This window comes from Schistocerca americana, chromosome 5, assembly GCF_021461395.2.
Source record: "Schistocerca americana isolate TAMUIC-IGC-003095 chromosome 5, iqSchAmer2.1, whole genome shotgun sequence".
Lineage (NCBI taxonomy): Eukaryota > Metazoa > Arthropoda > Insecta > Orthoptera > Acrididae > Schistocerca > Schistocerca americana.
In genome coordinates, this window is record NC_060123.1 from 208041885 (window position 1) to 208060625 (window position 18741).

The following is an 18741-nucleotide window of genomic DNA, read 5'->3' on the forward strand; positions in this document are numbered from 1 at the left end:
CTAACAGTCATTGAATCTCGACCAACGCGATCAGCAATGTCGCGATACGACAAACCGCAATCGCGATAGGCTACAATCCGATCTTTATCAAAGTCGGGAACGTGATTGTACGAATTTCTCCTCCTTACACGAGTCATCAGACCAACGTTTCACCAGGCAACGCTGGTCAACTGGTGTTTGTGTATGAGAAATCGGCTGGAAGCTTTCCTTATGTCAGCACGTTGTAGGTGTCGCCAGCGGCTCCAACCTTGTGTGAATGCTCCGAAAAGCTAATCATTTGCATATCACAGCATCCTCTTGCCGTCGGTTAAATTTCGCATCTGTAGCACGTCATCTTGGTGGTGCAGCAATTTTAATGGCCAATAGTGTATCAACGCCATCTGCATTAGAGAACTGCATGAAGTTGAAGGCGAGGGAGGGTCATTCACGATGCACAAACGACCCTTGTGTGTCATCTCTAAATACCCTTAAGCGTCACTATTCCAAGACTGACATCAACCTGAAAAGATTTCGCTATCACAGGTAATAGTGCCAATAGTGCCTGCAAAGCACTAATGTGCCAAAAATTCCTGTGTGGAGCTTACCGATCCGCGCTCGTCGTCGGACAGCGGGCCCTGCGAGTCGTCGTTGGCGTCGGAGGACCTGGCGGAGCTGCAGCACGAGTCGGAGTCTTCGTGTCGGCGCCTGCGGCGGCCGGCGCGCGCCTGCGGCTGCAGCAGCAGCGGGTTGCGCTTCACGACGGGCGGCGGCTCCAGCGGCTCGGCCGCCCCCAGGCCCAGCTCCGCCGAGCTGCTGCCCGACTTGGACGAGCCGCCGCCGCCGCGCCGCGCGTGCAGGTAGAGCAGCACCGACGCCACGTAGACGAGCCCCAGCAGCAGCGAGCACACGCCGATCGCCACGTACTCGCTGGCGCTGAGGCCGCCACCGTCGCTGCCGCCCCCGAGCGCAGCCCCCAGCCGGCCGTCCGCCTCTGATAAGCCGCTGTCTGCACCGAGCACGGAAAAAATAGTTTTAATCGACAACAAAAGGTTGTAGCCATTTAACAGCCGGCCGCGGTGGTCTCGCGGTTCTAGGCGCGCAGTCCGGAACCGCGCGGCTGCTACGGTCGCAGGTTCGAATCCTGCCTCGGGCATGGATGTGTGTGATGTCCTTAGGTTAGTTAGGTTTAAGTAGTTCTAAGTTCTAGGGGACTGATGACCACAGCTGTTAAGTCCCATAGTGCTCAGAGCCATTTGAACCATTTGAACCATTTAACAGCTTAAGGGGGGTAGGACGTCAAACGGGACGACTTGGAGCAGGAGAGACACTACAGGCATTTTTAACCTCCACTGTCTGTACTTTTAAAAATAAATTGATAAAACTTTGTCAGAATAACCAGAAAGGATTCAGGATTTTCACTTATAGTGGTGGAAGTCCAAAAATATAAGAAAATTATTTATTTTTTTATATTTGTACTTCACCTTTTTTTCACTTACCATTGGCTGCATTTGTTGCTATAGGTACACTTTTCTTCATAAGTAAGGGAGATTTTCCGATTAATTTTGCACAGCATACAAACCATACTTACAGGTGTATGAAACTCTAGAATTTTTCAAATACATTAAAAACTGTGGTAAAAATTGAGATAATTAAATATAATATTTGAGTTTTTTCGAAACATAAAGTTTAAAATGTAACAGCACATTCATTTTTTCATAAATTAAATAATCTCTAGAGTTTCATACACCTGTAAGTATGGTTTGTACGCTCTGCAAGATTCATCGAAGAATCTCTCTTATTTATGAAGAAACGTGTACCTATAGCAACAAACGCAGCCAATAGAAGTGAAAAATGATGAACTTTCACATTAAAAAAAATTATTTTGTTATTTTCTTTGAACTTCCACTGCTATGATTGTGAATCCTGAATCCTTCCTCGTCATGCTGACAAAGTTTATGAATTTATTCGTAAAAGTACAGACAGTGGAAATTAAAATTTCCTGTGGTGTCTCTCCTGCTCCAAGACGGCCCGTTTGACGCCCTACCCCCCCTTAACAGCTCTCATTTACCGTCTTGCAAAGTCATCAGATGATCAAAACGACTTGCAAAATCATCTAGATAAGATATCTGTATCGTGCGAAAAGTGGCAAATGACCATGAATAAAAAATAGTGCGAAGTTATTCACATGAGTACTAAAAGAAATGAGCTAAATTTCGATTACGCGATAAGTTACATAAATCTGAAGGCTGTAAATTCAACTAAATACTTAGGGATTACAATTACAAATAACCTAAAGTGGAACGATCACATAGACAATATTGTGGGTAGAGCAAACCAAAGACTGCGATTCATTGGCAGAGTACTTAGAAGGTGCGACAGGTCTACTAAAGAGACTGCTTACACCACGCTTGCCCGCCCTATTCTGGAGTACTGCTGTGCGGTGTGGGATCCGCACCAGGTGGGACTGACGGATGACATCGAAAAAGTACAAAGAAGGCAGCTCGTTTTGTATTATCGCTAAATAGGGGAGATAGTGTCAGAGACATGATACGTGAATTGGAGTGGCAATCATTAAAACAAATGGTTTTCGTTGAGACGGGATCTTCTCATGATATTTCAATCACCAGTTTTCTCCTCCGTTTGCGAAAACATTCTGTTGGCACCCACCTTCATAGGGAGAAATGATCATCACGATAAAATAAGAGAAATCAGGGCTCCCTCAGGAAAATTTAAGTGCTCGTTTTTCCTGAGTGCCTTTCGAGAGTGGAACGGTAGAGAGACAGCTTGAAGGCTGTTCATTGAACCCTCTGCCGGGCAGTTTATTGCGAATAGCAGAGTAATCTCGTAGATGTAGAGGAATGGATTGCTTTCGCTAGCAGTACGATAAAGGGAGTATGACACTGTCGGCTCCAAGCGCAAGCGTTGTGTCTCTAATTCACTAGTATGACATTTCCCTCATACGGTACTTCCAACTATGTCAAGAAGAAAAGATGACTTATGCACTAATTAAAACTAAGAACAGAATTCTGGAATCTTTAGAGACATTATAGAGATGAACAGGTTAGCAAAATAAAACTAGTCCGGAAAATGTACACTATGGGAAAAAAAACGACGCAGCATGAAGCAATTACTCTAATGGGACGACGGAACTCGAAGGAAGTTATGTACATGTACATACAAACAAATGATTACACTGCAGAAAAATTGGATGGTTTATTCAAGAGAAAGAACTTCACTAATAGAGCAAGTCAGTAACGCTTGGGTCCACCTCCGGTCCTTATGCAGTCAGTATTCGGCTTGGCTTTGACTGATACAGTTATTGGATGTGCTCCTGAGAGATATTGTGCCAAATTCTGTCCAATTGGCGAGTTGGATCGTCAAAATCACGAGCTGGTTGGAGGATCCTGCCCACAATGGTCTAAATATTCTATGTCGCGCGGGATTAGCCGTACGGTCTGGGGCGCTGCAGTCATGGACTATGCGGATGGTACCGGCGCAAGTTCGAGTCCTCCCTCGGGCATGGGTGTGTGTGTTTGTCCTTAGGACAATGTAGGTTAAGTAGTGTGTAAGCTCAGAGACTGATGACCTTAGCAGTTAAGTCCCATAAGATTTCACACACATTCGAACATTTTTTCTCAGTGGGGAATAGACGTGACGACGTTGCTGGCCAAGGTAGGTTTGTCAGGAACGAAGACAAGCAGTAGAAACTTTAATCGTGTGCATTTACAAGCTAAAATGTAAGCGCAGGATGGCTTGTCATGAAGGGCAGCAAAACAGGACGTAGAATATCGTCGAAGTACCGCTGTTTTGTCTGGGTGCCGCGGATAATAACCACAGACTATTCTACTACAGTCAATTACATTTCAGGCATCGATGACCAGATATTTGCAAAAGTATCAAAAACTGAAGTGAATGAAAGAAATTTAACTAAGAGAAAAATAATTTGTTTGTAAAATGAAGGTAGGACTTTATTCAGAATACATACATTTTATAAACCAGCAACGTGCTCGTACATACATTTGTATCAGCCTCGAATCTCATTGAGTGGAGTGTAAATGCCTTCAGTGATGAGTCCCGTTTGAATTGAGCACAGATGACCAGCGAAGACGCGTCTGGAGACGACCGGGACAGCGGTGGGATACCAGCCTGACTGCCGCCTGCCATAAGGCCCGACAACCATATTTTATGGTCTTGGGTGTCATCTCTTTTCATAACAGAGCCCCTTTGGTTGTCATTACATTACAGCGGTACCCTAATAATATTCTACGTCCAGTTTTGTTGCCCTTCATGGCAAGCCGTCCTGGGATCTAACACACCAATTGGGCATAATTTGGCACGATATCCCTCAGAAGGACATGCAACAACTCTATTAGTCTGTGCCAAATCGAATAACTGCTCGCATAAGAGCCAGAGTTGCACCAACGTATTATTGACTTGCTTAGTTGGCGTGGCTCTTTCTCTTGAACAAATCAAGCAGTTTTCATGAAACTGTGATCATTTCTGTTTCTGTACCCGTTCGTCACGTCTACTAATTTCCGTCGGCTTCGGATAATTCCTTCTTGTTGCATGTTCTTTTTGTCTTTGAGCGTATTTATTAGATTGACGTTGAAATGCCCCTTGCCACTAAACATGTGACTAATTTTATATTTTAATTTTAAAAATCAGCAGCCTCAGTTGCAAAGATTATCTAGATTTACCTAGGTTTCAGTCTGGATAACCCAACCTTCTTCAAAATAAAAGTAACTACCGTTTGTCCGTAGTGGACATCATCAAGCTAAAACTACAAATCCATAAATTATCGTCAGACTGTAAAAACGTATCTGAAACTGCCTCGGTCCTACTTCGCGACCGCGATGCGACTGAAACTGACCGCAGCTTCATGAGGCCCGCCTAGGCAGACACAGTACCTTGCGCCTCAAAAATGGTTCAAATGGCTCTGAGCACTATGGGACTCAACTGCTGAGGTCATTAGTCCCCCAGAACTTAGAACTAGTTAAACCTAACTAACCTAAGGACATCACAAACATCCATGCCCGAGGCAGGATTCGAACCTGCGACCGTAGCGGTCTTGCGGTTCCAGACTGCAGCGCCTTTAACCGCACGGCCACTTCGGCCGGCACCTTGCGCCTGCGCATAAACTGTGTGATGGGTACTTTTTGAGACAAGACGGGAACCTAACTCTTGACCTTGAATTTACTAGTTAAGTCAAATAAAAGAAAGGTACAGCTGAGGAAAAGGGCGTATATGTTATCCTGCGCAGAACGTACGTAGATCGACTGTCTTAACATTTATGAAGTATTCGTTGGTCATGACATGAGGAAGATGAGGAAGACATCACGTGCTTACAACGTGTGGCCTGTCTAGGAAAATTTTGTGCTTAAGCACGAAGTTTAATTACTTTAAAGAACTTAGGAGCGGGAAGGATAATTTGAAGCCAACAGAGATCAATTATGCTCAAAGCTAAAGTGTGACTTGGCGAACATCGCTCCGGCCAACACACTTAAAATAATTGACCGACACAGGTCAATATATACTTAAAGAACTAGGGGAGGATGACGGGTAAATGGTTAAATTATGATGTGATTTGGCGAACAACGCTCCAAAGGACACCTTTAAACGTCATTGAGTAAGATCTATTCAAACTGATCCGGCTAGTCTCAACAAAAACTTCTTATCCAGTAGATTGTGGCAAGGTGTTGTTAACCTCCCGTGATACTTATATGGATATGACTGACATTAATTATGTTAATAAACAGTTGTGTATGGCTAGGTGATGGCGTCACTGCTATCATATACAGACAATATTAACCACATTTGGTCATATTGAAGGATTATGTGGTAGCACCTATATTCAGTAATGGGATAGTGACTTGGTGATCGTCATTCCGGTTACTACACCTACGTGCTATTGACCGACGAAGTTATTATCCACTAATTAAATCAAGTGTTGAAACCGTTCTTAGCTCTAGAACGTGCATACCGAATATCGGTTGACCATCTGTGTGCATGTTCAACGTGTTCAATACGCCAAACATTAACCATTTAGTTTTGAAACAATAGCGTCACCCCAAAATTCGTAAATGTTGAAAATATGAGCAACTATCCATCACAAAACATCTTGACATATTGACGCTTTTTTATGCGTTAAACCTATATCCCCAGCGCAGTGAGCTCTCTCAGCAGCTGCAAGGTGTTGCCACAACAATATCTTGCATTTTGTAAGCTGAGGTCTTTGGTACTGTGTCCAAAATTCAGTAGATTCGCCAGCCACAAGAAACAAGAGCACGAATGTTTTTTTTTAGGGGTATAAAATTTCGAGGGGTGGATTAAAAGCGCGACTACATCAAGAGGTCTTCTTTTACGTTCCTTACTCTGCCCAGGATTATTCGCCTTTTTGTGTTCCTTTAATAGTATTTTTCATTCTTAAATAAATAGGTAAGACTAAGATACCGCGCAGGCAGACTGCATTGTTGGCGTGAGAAGAGACGTACCGGGTTCCCTGGGTGTACCCGCGACGCGGAAGGCCACGCAGGGGCTGAAGTCTGGCGTGGCAGAGGCTGCCGAGTCAGAGTCAGAGTCGGCGGCGGACGGAAGGCGTGCGGCGTCGTGTGGTTGGCGGCACTGCAGCCGCACCAGCAGCACGTGGCCCTCCATGCGCGACCGCAGGGCTCCCTCCCCCAGCCACTGCAACAGGGCCGTGTCCTAGTCACTGAGATGACAGGATTACTTGGGGAGAACGTGGACGATCACTGAGAATCGACAGGTGACAGGTAAAATTTACAGGAGAAAAAGATTAGGCGGGTGTAGACAGAGGTAGGGATTTCAGGCTGCAATCGTATCTTTCCAATGATGGCGAGTGGGCGAGGTTGATGCTGAAACGTTCACAGTTAAGGGGCCGTTAATGGAAAGCACACATTATTTGAAAGGTGCACCAAATTCACAATTTCGAAGATACGGCAATGAAATTTTGTAGTATCCTTTACATTAAATTAACACACTTTACAGTTAAGTTCATTGGCTTATACATATTTAACTTCGCGCAATTTAAAAATCTTATTTTCAGAAAATAGTATATGTACCTTTTTCTCAGAAACTATTCAAGAGATTTCTACAAAATTTTCTCTGTCTAATCTCTTTGCATATAGTGAACCTCTCTCATGAGGTTTTTTGAACATATCGTATAGGTGAATTTTAATAATATTTTGTTTATAATCCTGTATGTATAATATAATATTCATGCAAAATTCCAAACACTTTGCCCCGTGTCTCAACTCAAGATTTCAAAATTTACGTTTGAGACAAAATTAATTGGGTGTACAGAAATAAGTATATAAAATTTCATAATTCTAGCCTTCATAGATACTGAGAAAAAGGTAAATAAATTTTAAAACCATAACTTTCAGGAAATGCTGTTCAGCCTAACGTTGTTTCTTATAACACCTCTTCGGAAAGTCCTAAATTTATACTCATGGTCCTCTTTCCCTTCATGTGTTCCCCTCTTATTTCTTGTTTTCTGCCATCTTTCCTGTAGCAGGTCCTCAACTGACTTTCTGGTGCAGAAAGGCAAATCTATTTTTATCAAGATGCCTTGAGTGAAATTTCCTATCTTAAAGTCCATTCTCTCTAATACCTTCATCTTCCATGTGTTCTCATCATTAAATACAAAAACTACATCATAAGTAGCAATTCTGACAATTCTAGCTGATCAAAATGTAGTTTTAGGACATCGTTTCCATACGAGTGAGTTTAGAGACTCAATTTGATTCAAGGGGTTTTGCCATGAACACTGGTTTTTAGGAGTTAAGGATAGGCCAGGAACGTTTAAGTGGCCTTGATAAGGTACAGGATACAATTTGGAAGCCACTTCTTGTGAATGTAAGGGTTGTGATCCCTCGGAGCCCACAGATATTTATATCAGATAATCTGGCACAGATGATGAATGAGATGTTCATCTGTTGACACCGTGTGTAAATATGTAGCTCGTACTGCGCTCTTCGTGTCACTTAGGAGTATACTGAATAGGTTCTGTCTGATAACCTTGTCATGGTACTGTTGAAGAGTGTGTGTCATCTTCTTTGTGAGTCTGTTGTGTTCACTTATGCCCTTTCCATCTTCCAAGTTTGTCTCTATGCTGTTCATATTTGGAACAACCTACGATCAGCTTAGAGACAGAAGTGATGACACTTTCTGCAGGACCTGACCATCATCTTGCAGCACAATGCTCAAGCAAGCACAGTGGAAGCCGTTACTGATTTGTTTGATTGATGTGGCTGCTAAGTTCTGTACCACCTACTGCATTCCCGTGACTTGAGCCCTTGTAAGTTCAACTCTATTTCTAAACTGAAGGAAACACTTCTCGGCATTCGCTTCAGAACTGCTACAAATTCGTCGGGCAATAAACCGCGCCGCTCGAACTGTCAACACCACTGGCACTGCTAAGATTGTCCTACGACTTCCACATCGCTGACAACGGGTTATGCACAACGCTGGTGCTACTTTGGAGGTCAGTAAACTTTGAAACACTTACCTATTTTGTACGAGCTGTAAATAAATAGTTGCCACTATTAAAGTTCCAACCCTCCTATCTGCAGTAAGGCGCAAGTGTCAGCGTGTGTTGTTTGCAAACAAACTTTTTCCATTCGCCAAATTATTTTCTGCTGACAACGGTAAGGCCCACTTTAGTCTTCCTCCTGATCTTGCATTCACTACAGCTCAGTTCTGTTTCGGGCTTGATTTTTCGTCAGTGTTCATCGTGCATTAACAGCGATACACAGCAGCACGGCTAGGATTACTGATGAAGAGTTGACCGACGTGTACCTCGACGCATTCAGTGAGCGCAATGCAATGCAACAGCGGCACGACAACGTTATACTGAGATATTATCGCAGTGACAGCAACATCAAAAGGCCTTTGTATCGGCGTGTAGGTGGTTACGAAAAACCAGGCCATTCTGGGTTAGAATAATGGCGTGTAGGTATTTTTGCAAAAACATATGATAATTGTGGTAAAATCTGCATAAATCATCACTACAATAGAGCTCCGTGACAATCTACTGGTGACTACGGCTTCATGATCTGAAACTAGCTTAGAAGCTCGGCGTAGCCTTGGTCAGAATATGTGGCACGGGAGAAGGCAGTCATCCTATTAGTAAAGCAGTTTGGTTGCGATGCGTGGCTGTGGGTGAGTGTGGTGGGCAAAAATCTTCGAAACGTGGAGCAACAAATACCACTAGGTAACGCTAAACAATACACTGAAGCGCCAAAGAAACTGGTATAGGCATCCGTATTAAAATACGTAAACAGGCAGAATACGGCGCTCCTGTTGACACCAGTAAAAGACAACAAGTGTCTGGCGCAGTTGTTATATCGGTTACTCCTGCTACAGTGTCAGTTATCAAGATTTAAGTGAGTTTGAACATGGTATTACAGTCGGCGCACAAGCGATGGGACACAGCATCTCCGAGGTAGCGATGAATTGGGGATTTTCCAGTACGACCAGTTCACGAGTGTATCACGAATATCGGGAATGCGGTAAAGCATCAAATCTCCGACATCGCTGCGACCGGCAAATGATCCTGTAAGAACGCGACAAACGACAACTAAAGAGAATCGGTCAACGTGGCAGAAGTGCAAACTTTCCGCAAATGGCTGCAGATTTTAATGCTGGGTCATCAACAGGTGCCAGCGTGCGAACCATTCAACGAAACATCATCGATATGAGCTTTCGGAGCCGAAGGCCCACTCGTTTACATTTTATGACCGTACGACACAAAGCTTAACGCCTCTCCTGGGTCCGTCAACATCGCTATTGGACTCTTGATCACGAGACACATGTTGCTTGGTCAGACGAGTCTCCTTCCAAATTGTATCGAGCGAATGGACGTGTACGGGCATGGAGAAACGCTCATGAATCCATGGACCCCGAATGTCAGTAGGGGACTGTTCAAGCGGGTGGAGGATCTGAAATAGTGTGTAGCGTGTGAAGTTGGAGTGGACCCCTGATACGTCTAGATACGACACTGACAGGTGACACGTACGTAAGCATCCTATCTAATCACTTGCATCTCGACTCACTTGTACTCTTGCGTATTTATGGAGAGCCCTGTATGATTCATGGTGTCAGTTTCCTCCAGCACTACTTCAGACATTAGTCGTGTCCATGCAAATTCGTGTTGCGGCAGTTCTGCGTGCTCGGGGATGCCCTACACAGCATTAGGCAGGTGTACAATTTTCTTTGGCTCTTCAGTGTGTATGACTTCCGGACTTTTTATTGTTTCACTCACGATGCAACGTAATGATGATAGAGTCGTCCACGCTTTCTTCCGCACTGTAGTGGGTGATTATACTCCCGAAGAATAATGCAAAAGAACAACCAGCGAAGTGATTGACGACATCGCACTAAGTTGTGTGAAGGATTATTCTCGCGAAGAATAAGCGAATACTTTATCCGAAATTACTGTAGTGTACCGTTCGACTATTAATTTGTTAATTACGAGTATTTTTACCTTTCAGTCCATTTGGATTTTTTTCTTTGTATCTCTCTTGACCGTTAGTAAAGTTCAGATGACGAAAACGCTTTGAGAAATTAAAAACTGAGCCATTTGATATTACAGCTCATTATTAAATTCTGAATGACGAAACCGCGCAAGGATTGTATTATGTTTCAGGAATGAAACAATAAACGCATATTCACATGTACGGGAATGTTCGTAAGTCATCGAGTGTATGGCTGTCCTAACAGTATTTATTGCTCCATATTTCGCGGACTTTTCGTTCGCCACACTCACCCACTGCCACGCACCGCGACCAAACTCCCTCAGTAACAGCAGAGAACAAGGGATATCTAAGACTACAACCACGCGTAGACGGCTGTGGGTGGTCGTGGAGAAAAGTCAGCCAATACGTACACACACAAGCCTTTTACATACAGATACAGATAGCCAGAAAGTATCCTTAAACAACCACCGAAATTTTGTCATTGTACAGAGACTTCACCACTATTGTTCCTAGCGGGTCAAAACACAGCTGCAGAAACAACGAAAAAAGCATGCTATACTTAAACGGACGCAAAATCTACAATGGCAGTCTTTTACAGAAGCTCGAAATTTTGCGCGGATATCAATGCGAGATGCTTATAATAGTTTCCACAACGAAAATTTGTCTCGAAACATGCCAGAAAATTCAAAGAGATGTGTACAGAATGCTAGCGGCAAGACGCAGTCAATGGCTTCTCTGCGCGATAACAATGGAAATACATAGACGACAGTGCTGCGACAGCAGAGTAATTAATCACAGCCTTTCAAAATTTCTTCAGAAAAGAAGACGAAGTAAATATTCCAAAATTCGAATCAAGAAGAGCTGACAACACGAATAACTAATAAGTAGATATCCTCGGAGTAGTAAAGCACTTTAATCACTTAATAAAAGCAAGTCTCCTGGTCCAGACTGTATACCAGTTAGGTTTCTTTCAGAGTATGCTGATGAATAGCTCCATACTTAACAATCACATACAACCGCTCGCTCGACGAAAGATCCGTACCAAAAGACTGGAAAGTCGCACAGGCCTCACCAAAATTGAAGAAAGATACTAGGAGTATTCACTAAGCAGGCTCATATCATAAACGTCGACGTGAAGCAGGATTCTGGAACATATATTGTGTTCGAACATTATGAATTACCTGAAACGGTCTATTACACAAATCAACATGGATGTAGAAAACAACTTGTGAAAACAACTTGTGAAAAACAACTAGCTCTTTACACATACGAAGCGTTGAGTGCTTTTGACAAGCGATTTCATATGGATTCCAAAAGGCTTTTGACACTACCATACAAGTGACTTGTAGTGAAATTGCGTGATTATGGAATATTATCTCATTTACATAACTGTATTCTTTATTTCCTGTGAGAGAGGTCACAGTTCGCAGTAAATGTAAATGTCGTGTAGACCGTTCGCTGGGTGCAAGTCTTTCGATTTGACGCCACTTCGGCGACTTACGCGTCGATGAGGATGAAGTGATGATGGTTAGGACAACACAACACCCAGTCCCTGAGCGGAGAAAATCTCCGACCTAGCTGGGAATCAAACCCGGGCCCATAGGATTGACATTCTGTCGTGCTGACCACTCAGCTACCGGGGACGGACACCGTTCGCAGTAACTGACGGGAGGTCATCGAGCAGAACAGAAGTGATTTCTGGCATTCCGCAAGGTAGTGTTACAGGCTCTCTGCTGTTCCTTATCTATAGAAGCGATTTAGGAGATATCTGATCACCCGTCTTAGGTTGTATGCAGATGATGCTGTCGTTTATCGTCTTGTAAGGGCATTAGAAGATCAAAACAAATTGCAAAACGTTTTAGAAAAGATATTTGTATCGCGCAAAAATTGGCAATTGAAAATAATGAAAAGTGTGAGGTCATCCACATGAGTATTAAAAATAATCTGCTAAACATCGGTTACACGATAAATCACTTAAGTCTAAAGGCCGTAAATTCAACTAAATACCTAGGAATAACAATTACGAACAACTTAAATTGGGAAGGACGTATAGAAAATGTTGTGGTAAAGATAAACCAAATACTGTGTTTTGTTGGCGGAACACTAAGAAAATGTAACAGACCTACTAAAGAGACTACCTTCACTATGCTTGTCCGTCCTCTTTTGGACTATTTCCGAGCGGTGTGGGATCCCTACCAGATAGGATTAACGGAGTACAAAAAAAAAATGGCTGTGAGCACTATGGGACTTAACATCTATGGTCAGCAGTCCCCTAGAACTTAGAACTACTTAAACCTAACTAACTTAAGGACAACACACAACACCCAGTCATCACGAGGCAGAGAAAATCCCTGACCCCGCCGGGAATTGAACCCGGGAACCAGGTTTAACGGAGTACATCAAGGAAGTTCAAAGAAGAGCAGAACGTTTTTTATTATCCCGATATAGGGGAGAGAGTGTTACGGACATGATACAGGATTCGGGGTGGACAACTTTAAAACAAAGGCGGTTTTCGTTGCGGCGGAATACTCTCACGAAATTTCAATCACCAACTTTCTCCTCCGAATGCGAAAATATTTCGTCGACGTCGGCCTAGATAGGGAGAAACGATCATCTTATTAAAACAAGGAAAATGAGAGCTCGCACAGAAATATATAGGTGTTGGTTTTCTCCTGACGCTGATCGAGATTGGAATAATAGAGAATTATTGTGAAGGTCGTTCGATGAACCCTCTGCCAAGCACTTAAGTATGATTTGCAGAGTATCCATGTAGATGTAGATGGAAGTTTGGCTTTTAATTGGTATTAAATCCCTTGGATTTTTTTCCATACTATCTGCCTGAATGTATTTTTCCCATGAAGATTTTATTTTCCACAATAAAAACAACGCCAAGAAGATATTAGTCTGTAGTTAAAAATTCCAAAAGCTATGTTTTAATCGGTTGTATATTTAGAGTACCTCAATTCTAGCAAGGAAATTATAAAAAAAATTACAATTCATCAATCTGGCAGTGGTACAATGGGATAATACAGAGTTAAGACGTCGCACATGTTGTTTAGTTTCTCCGACTGTAAAAACTGGACATCCAGCGTAAAGGAACCAAACTGGGACAAATAGGTAGCACATGAATAGCTACTGCAGTTTCAATATCAAACATTTTAGTTAGGAATGTGTATCAGCTTATGAATGTAGGTACAATACTTGGATTAACAGTAAAGTTCGAATACATTTTACATATCTTGCTTTCTTTGTTTCCATTACAAACTCCATATGCGATGATTCCAGTTTTAGAATGAAGCCATATTATTCTGCCATATAGCATAACTGCTATATTGAAACATTAATGTATATGCTTGACAGGACAGTTGATAACCTGTCTGAGCTGTTTGATGATTTGATATTCAAAAGTTGGCAAATTTGCTCTAATAGTGATAAATGTATATGTCTTTACATAATTAGAGAATCTGACATTTATATGAAACCAAAGAGCTAGATTGTACCTCGTGTGTTTGGCCGACATACCTGCAAGAAGGTTCGCCCCTCGTCCCTGAAGATTCTGAAGGGCGGTTCTGAGGTGTCCTTCGTCTTCAACGGCGACCAACCGCCGCGGCTCAGGAACTGTGACCCGGTGACTGCACATACTGGCCTCGTCCCAGCTTCTATGAGAGACGAGAGGAAAAATACCCTTTATCGCTGCTGGAAGTGTGCGTACGGTGAACGCCTGACAGTACGAAACACAAGATGCACAACCGTTGTGCCGCTTGCATAACGTCCAGGCGCTATTCGGCGCACAGTCTCCATTCCACTTCGAGCTCAACACTTTCCACTACCGTGGAAGATTATTTGACAAAATGTTACTCCCAGTACTAGACTTACGAGCAGTTAAGATAGTGCCAAAGTAAGTGCAAACCATTGTGACTGATCTAGGTCGAATTTACGACGAAGTTTGCATATTGAATCAGTAATTTTAATACTTGCTGCATTAAAATAACAACAACAACAATAATAAGAATAATAATGATAGTGATACTAATGTATCCACAAACGAAACTCTCATCAGTAACATCACAATTAGTTTGTATTTTTCTTACATTTAAAATGCTAATTTAAGTGCTACATGAACCACAAGTGTTAAAACTAGCGGAGATGATAATTATGAAGGCCGTTCGATAACGATTTACAATTGCGTTGTTGTATGAATACTGTTCAAACTATGGGGATGTCCTCCCGTAGAACGTTGAACTGATTGTAGTACACCATCTAGGCGCCAGAGGCAGTTTTGAACATTGTACGCAGTTAAAGGGCAGCTCTTGTTTCTTGTTAACTAGAGAATGTACATGAGCAGGGAAGCGAGGAGTAGGTTGTTGCATCCGGCTTAAGAGGACAATGCACAGGAAATGGAGCGGTCAGGGCTTGTAAGTAGGCATCAAGGGCTGCCATTAAATGACAGAACAGGAAAATAGGTAAAATGAAGAGAATATGTTTCAACGTACGGTATACAAGGGGCGCGCTTAGGGTCGGAAGTTACCAGGTTTAGGCCAGTCTAGGAGGTCGAACAATTAACTGAAATGGGCAACGGAAGAGGAGGCGGTTCATGTTAACTTATGTCGGTGGCCGGTCGTGAAACGCAGAGCCAGAGGCTCTGGCTCCCAAGAAAGACGTTTGTTCTGCTCGAGGTCTGGATCACAAGAGAGGGAAGCAGTTGTGTTCTGCACTGCACAATGGTCCAGCGTCGCAAACGTGATCTGTATCCCGCGAACGCTATTGGCTACAACCGATGGCGTGAATTCGCTAGCAGTTTCAGCGGAGGGCTCAGGGTATCTCTTGCGAGCAATTTTAGCCGGACAGAGCTGCCTTGGTGCTGAAACACAGGCAACTTGTGTCACGCAGGCACAGCGTAAGCTGCCGTGGGAGAAAGCTCGTAAAGATTTCACTGGACCTTTGAAATAATTTTTTTAAAACAATTCCCTGAAATATTCTTTGACTGGCTTTCACCTTCTATAAGAAAACTATGGACATGAAGGAAGGCGACTATCAAAAACCAACATGGACCGCATGGTTTCTGTGAAAGGAAGGAGTCAAAACAACAGATTTCATAACGGGTTAACTGCAATGTGCGGTCAAGAACCTCGTATTTGTGCGACACATAATCACTATCACCACTGGAATAATAGGCAGAGTTGACATCACGTGGATTTACTGTCGAACCACACCCACCCGCCCCCCCTTCCTCATGAGCTGATAAGCTGATTGTGCGATAGTTCCCGCACTTGTCAGTTCTTGCCGTCTTCGGAATTGTGAGGACGATGCTTTTCCGAAAGTCAGATGGTATGTCGCCAGATTAATACATTCTACACACCAACGTGAATAGTCGTTTTGTTGCCACTTCCCCCGATGATCTTAGAAATTCTGATGGAATGTTATCTATCACTTCTGCCTTATTTGATCCTAAGTCCTCCAAAGATCTTTTAAATTTTGATTCTAATAATGGATCCCCTATGCCTTCTAAATCGACTCCTGTTTCTTCTTCTATCACATCAGAAAAATCTTCCCCGTCATAGAGGCTTTCAATGTTTTCTTTCCACCTATCCGCTCTCTCCTCTGCATTAAACAATGGAATTTCCGTTACACTCTTAATGTTAGCACCATTGCTTTCATTGCCAGCAAAGGTTGTTTTGACTTTCCTGTGTGCTGAGTCTGTCCTTCCGACAATCATTTGTTTTTCGATGTCTTCACATTTTTCCTGCAGCCGTCATACATTCATTGCACTTCCTATTTATTTCATTCGTCAGCGACTTGCATTTCTGTATTCCTGAGTTTCCAGGAACATTTTGGTACTTCCTTCTTTCATCGAGCAATTCAAGTATTTCTTCCGTTACCCATGGTTTCTTCGCAGTTACCTTCTTCGTACCAGTACCTATGTTTTCCTTCCCAACTTCTGTGATGGCGCTTTTCAGAGATGTCCATTTCTCTTCAACTGTACTGCCTACTGAGCTATTCCTTATTGCTGTATCTATAGCCTTAGATAGTTCAAGCGTATCTCGTCATTCCTTAGTACTTCCGTATCCCACTTCTTTGCGTATTGATTCTTTCTGACTAATGTCTGAAACTTCAGCCTACAGTTCATCACTACTATATCGTGATCTGAGTCTATATCTGCTCCTGTGTACGCCTTACAATCCAGCATCTGATTTCGGAATCTCTGTCTGACCATTGTGTAATGTAACTGAAATCTTCCCGTATCATCTGGCCTTTTACACGTATTACTCCTCCTCTTGTGATTCTTGAACAGAGTATTCGCTATTATTAGCTGAAATTTGTTACAGAACTCAATTAGTCTTTCTCCTCTCTCATTCCTTGTCGAAAGCCCATATTCTCCTGTAAACTTTTCTTGTACTCCTTCCCCTACAGCCGGCCGGAGTAGCCGAGCTGTTCTAGGCGCTTCAGTCTGGAACCGCGCGACCGCTATGGTCGCAGGTTCGAATCCTGCTTCGGACATGGATGTGTGTGATGTCCTCAGGTTAGTTAGGTTTAAGTAGTTCTAAGTTATAGGGGACTGATAACCTCAGAATTTAAGTCCCAAAGTGCTCAGAGCCATTTGAACCTTCCACTACAACTACATTCCAGTCCTCCATGATTATTAGATTTTTATCCGTCTTTACATACTGCATTACCCTTTCAATACCTCATACACTCTCTCTATCTCTTCATCTTCAGCTTGCGACTTCGGCATGTACACCTGAACTATCGTTGTCGGTGTTGGTTTGCTGTCAGTTCTGATAAGAACAACCCTATCACAGAACTGTTCACAGCAACACACTCTATGCCCTACCTTCCTATTCATAGCGAATCTTACACCTGTTATAACATTTTCTTCTGCTGTTGATATTACCCTATACTCATCTGACCAGAAATCCTTGTCGTATTTCCACTTCACTTCACTGACCCCTACTACATCTATATTGAGCCACTGCAAGTCCCTTTTCAGATTTTCTAGTTTTCCTACCACGTTCAAGTTTCTGACATTCCACGCTCCGACTGGTAGAACGTTATCCTTTCGTTGATTATTCAATCATTTCTCGTGGTAATCTCCTCCTTGGGAGTCCCTTTCCGTAGATCCGAATTGGGGACTATTCCGATCTTTTGCCAATGGAGAGATCAAGAGAAGTCTACTAGTATCAAACATAGATCTTAATCTGAGGAAGAAATTTCTGAGATTGTTCGTTTGAAGCACAGGATTTTATGGTAGTGAAACATGGGCTGTGGGGAAACCGGAACAGGAAAAAATAGAAGCATTTGAGATGTGGTGCTACAGAAGAATGTTGAAAATTAGGTGGTACGGCAATAAATGAAGAGGTTCTCGGAAGAATCGGCGAGGAAATGAATATATGGAAGAAGCTGACAAGAAAAAGGGACTAGAAGATAGGGCACCTTTCAAGATATCATGGAATAACTTCCTTGGTACTAGAGAGAGCTGGAGAGGAAGACAGTGATGGAATACATTCAGCAAATAATTGAGGACACAGGGTGCATGTGCTACTTTGAGATGAAGTTGGCACAGGAGAGGAATTCGTGGCACACAGTATCAAGCCAGTCAGAAGACTTTATGTAGATCTAATTTCGATCGGCTGCCTATCATCATCAACGCAAATAAAAATAATAAGTCGAACTGAGCTTGGCTCACAGAGGCACAGACACCGGCCTTAACACGTCAGACAATCATGGGCTGCTGTCCAGATTACCGGTAATCCGAAACATAGATGCTTACGTTATGAATTAAATGTCATTCTACATCGTCAGACCAGGTGTGACACAGGTACGACGACCATTAAGGCAATCTTGTAATGTTCAGTGTCCTGAAAACTTACACACACGAAAACGTCCATCGTTATGGCACTCCCCTGGTGCCACTCTCGTGCCCATCACTATCTGAGGGCATCACTACCTGAGGGCACAGCCATTTTCGGCGTTCCTCTCTCTGCTGCTGCGCCAGCCACAACAACGGTCGCCATGCTGCCTTTCCGTACTGCTCAGTCTTACTGCCTGTACAGATATTTTTGCAGCTGCAAACAAGTCACATACTCTCTCGCGGAACACCTCGTGCCTGTCCTCTCAGGAGCTAGTCGTACAGGACCATAAAGATCCTTCATGGCACTTAATATGGCCCTAGTGAATCCATCGATCCAGATTCGCGTGGTAGTCGATGGATCCCGACGTTTGCGAGCAGCAGTATGGTTCAAATGGCTCTGAGAACTATGGGACTTAA

General features: G+C 43.1%; 1 protein-coding gene across 1 annotated transcript in view; it reads right to left on the reverse strand.

Annotated features, from left to right (window-relative positions):
- The window catches only part of LOC124616267, a 131026-nt gene that overhangs the window by 43442 nt on the left and 68843 nt on the right, over positions 1–18741 (reverse strand). The window contains exons 3-5 of the mRNA XM_047144570.1: positions 13998–14131; positions 6471–6663; positions 585–985 (exon numbers count right to left, since the gene is read on the reverse strand). Coding sequence (XP_047000526.1) covers positions 585–985; positions 6471–6663; positions 13998–14131 — 728 coding nt within the window. The remainder of the gene's footprint in view (positions 1–584; positions 986–6470; positions 6664–13997; positions 14132–18741) is intronic.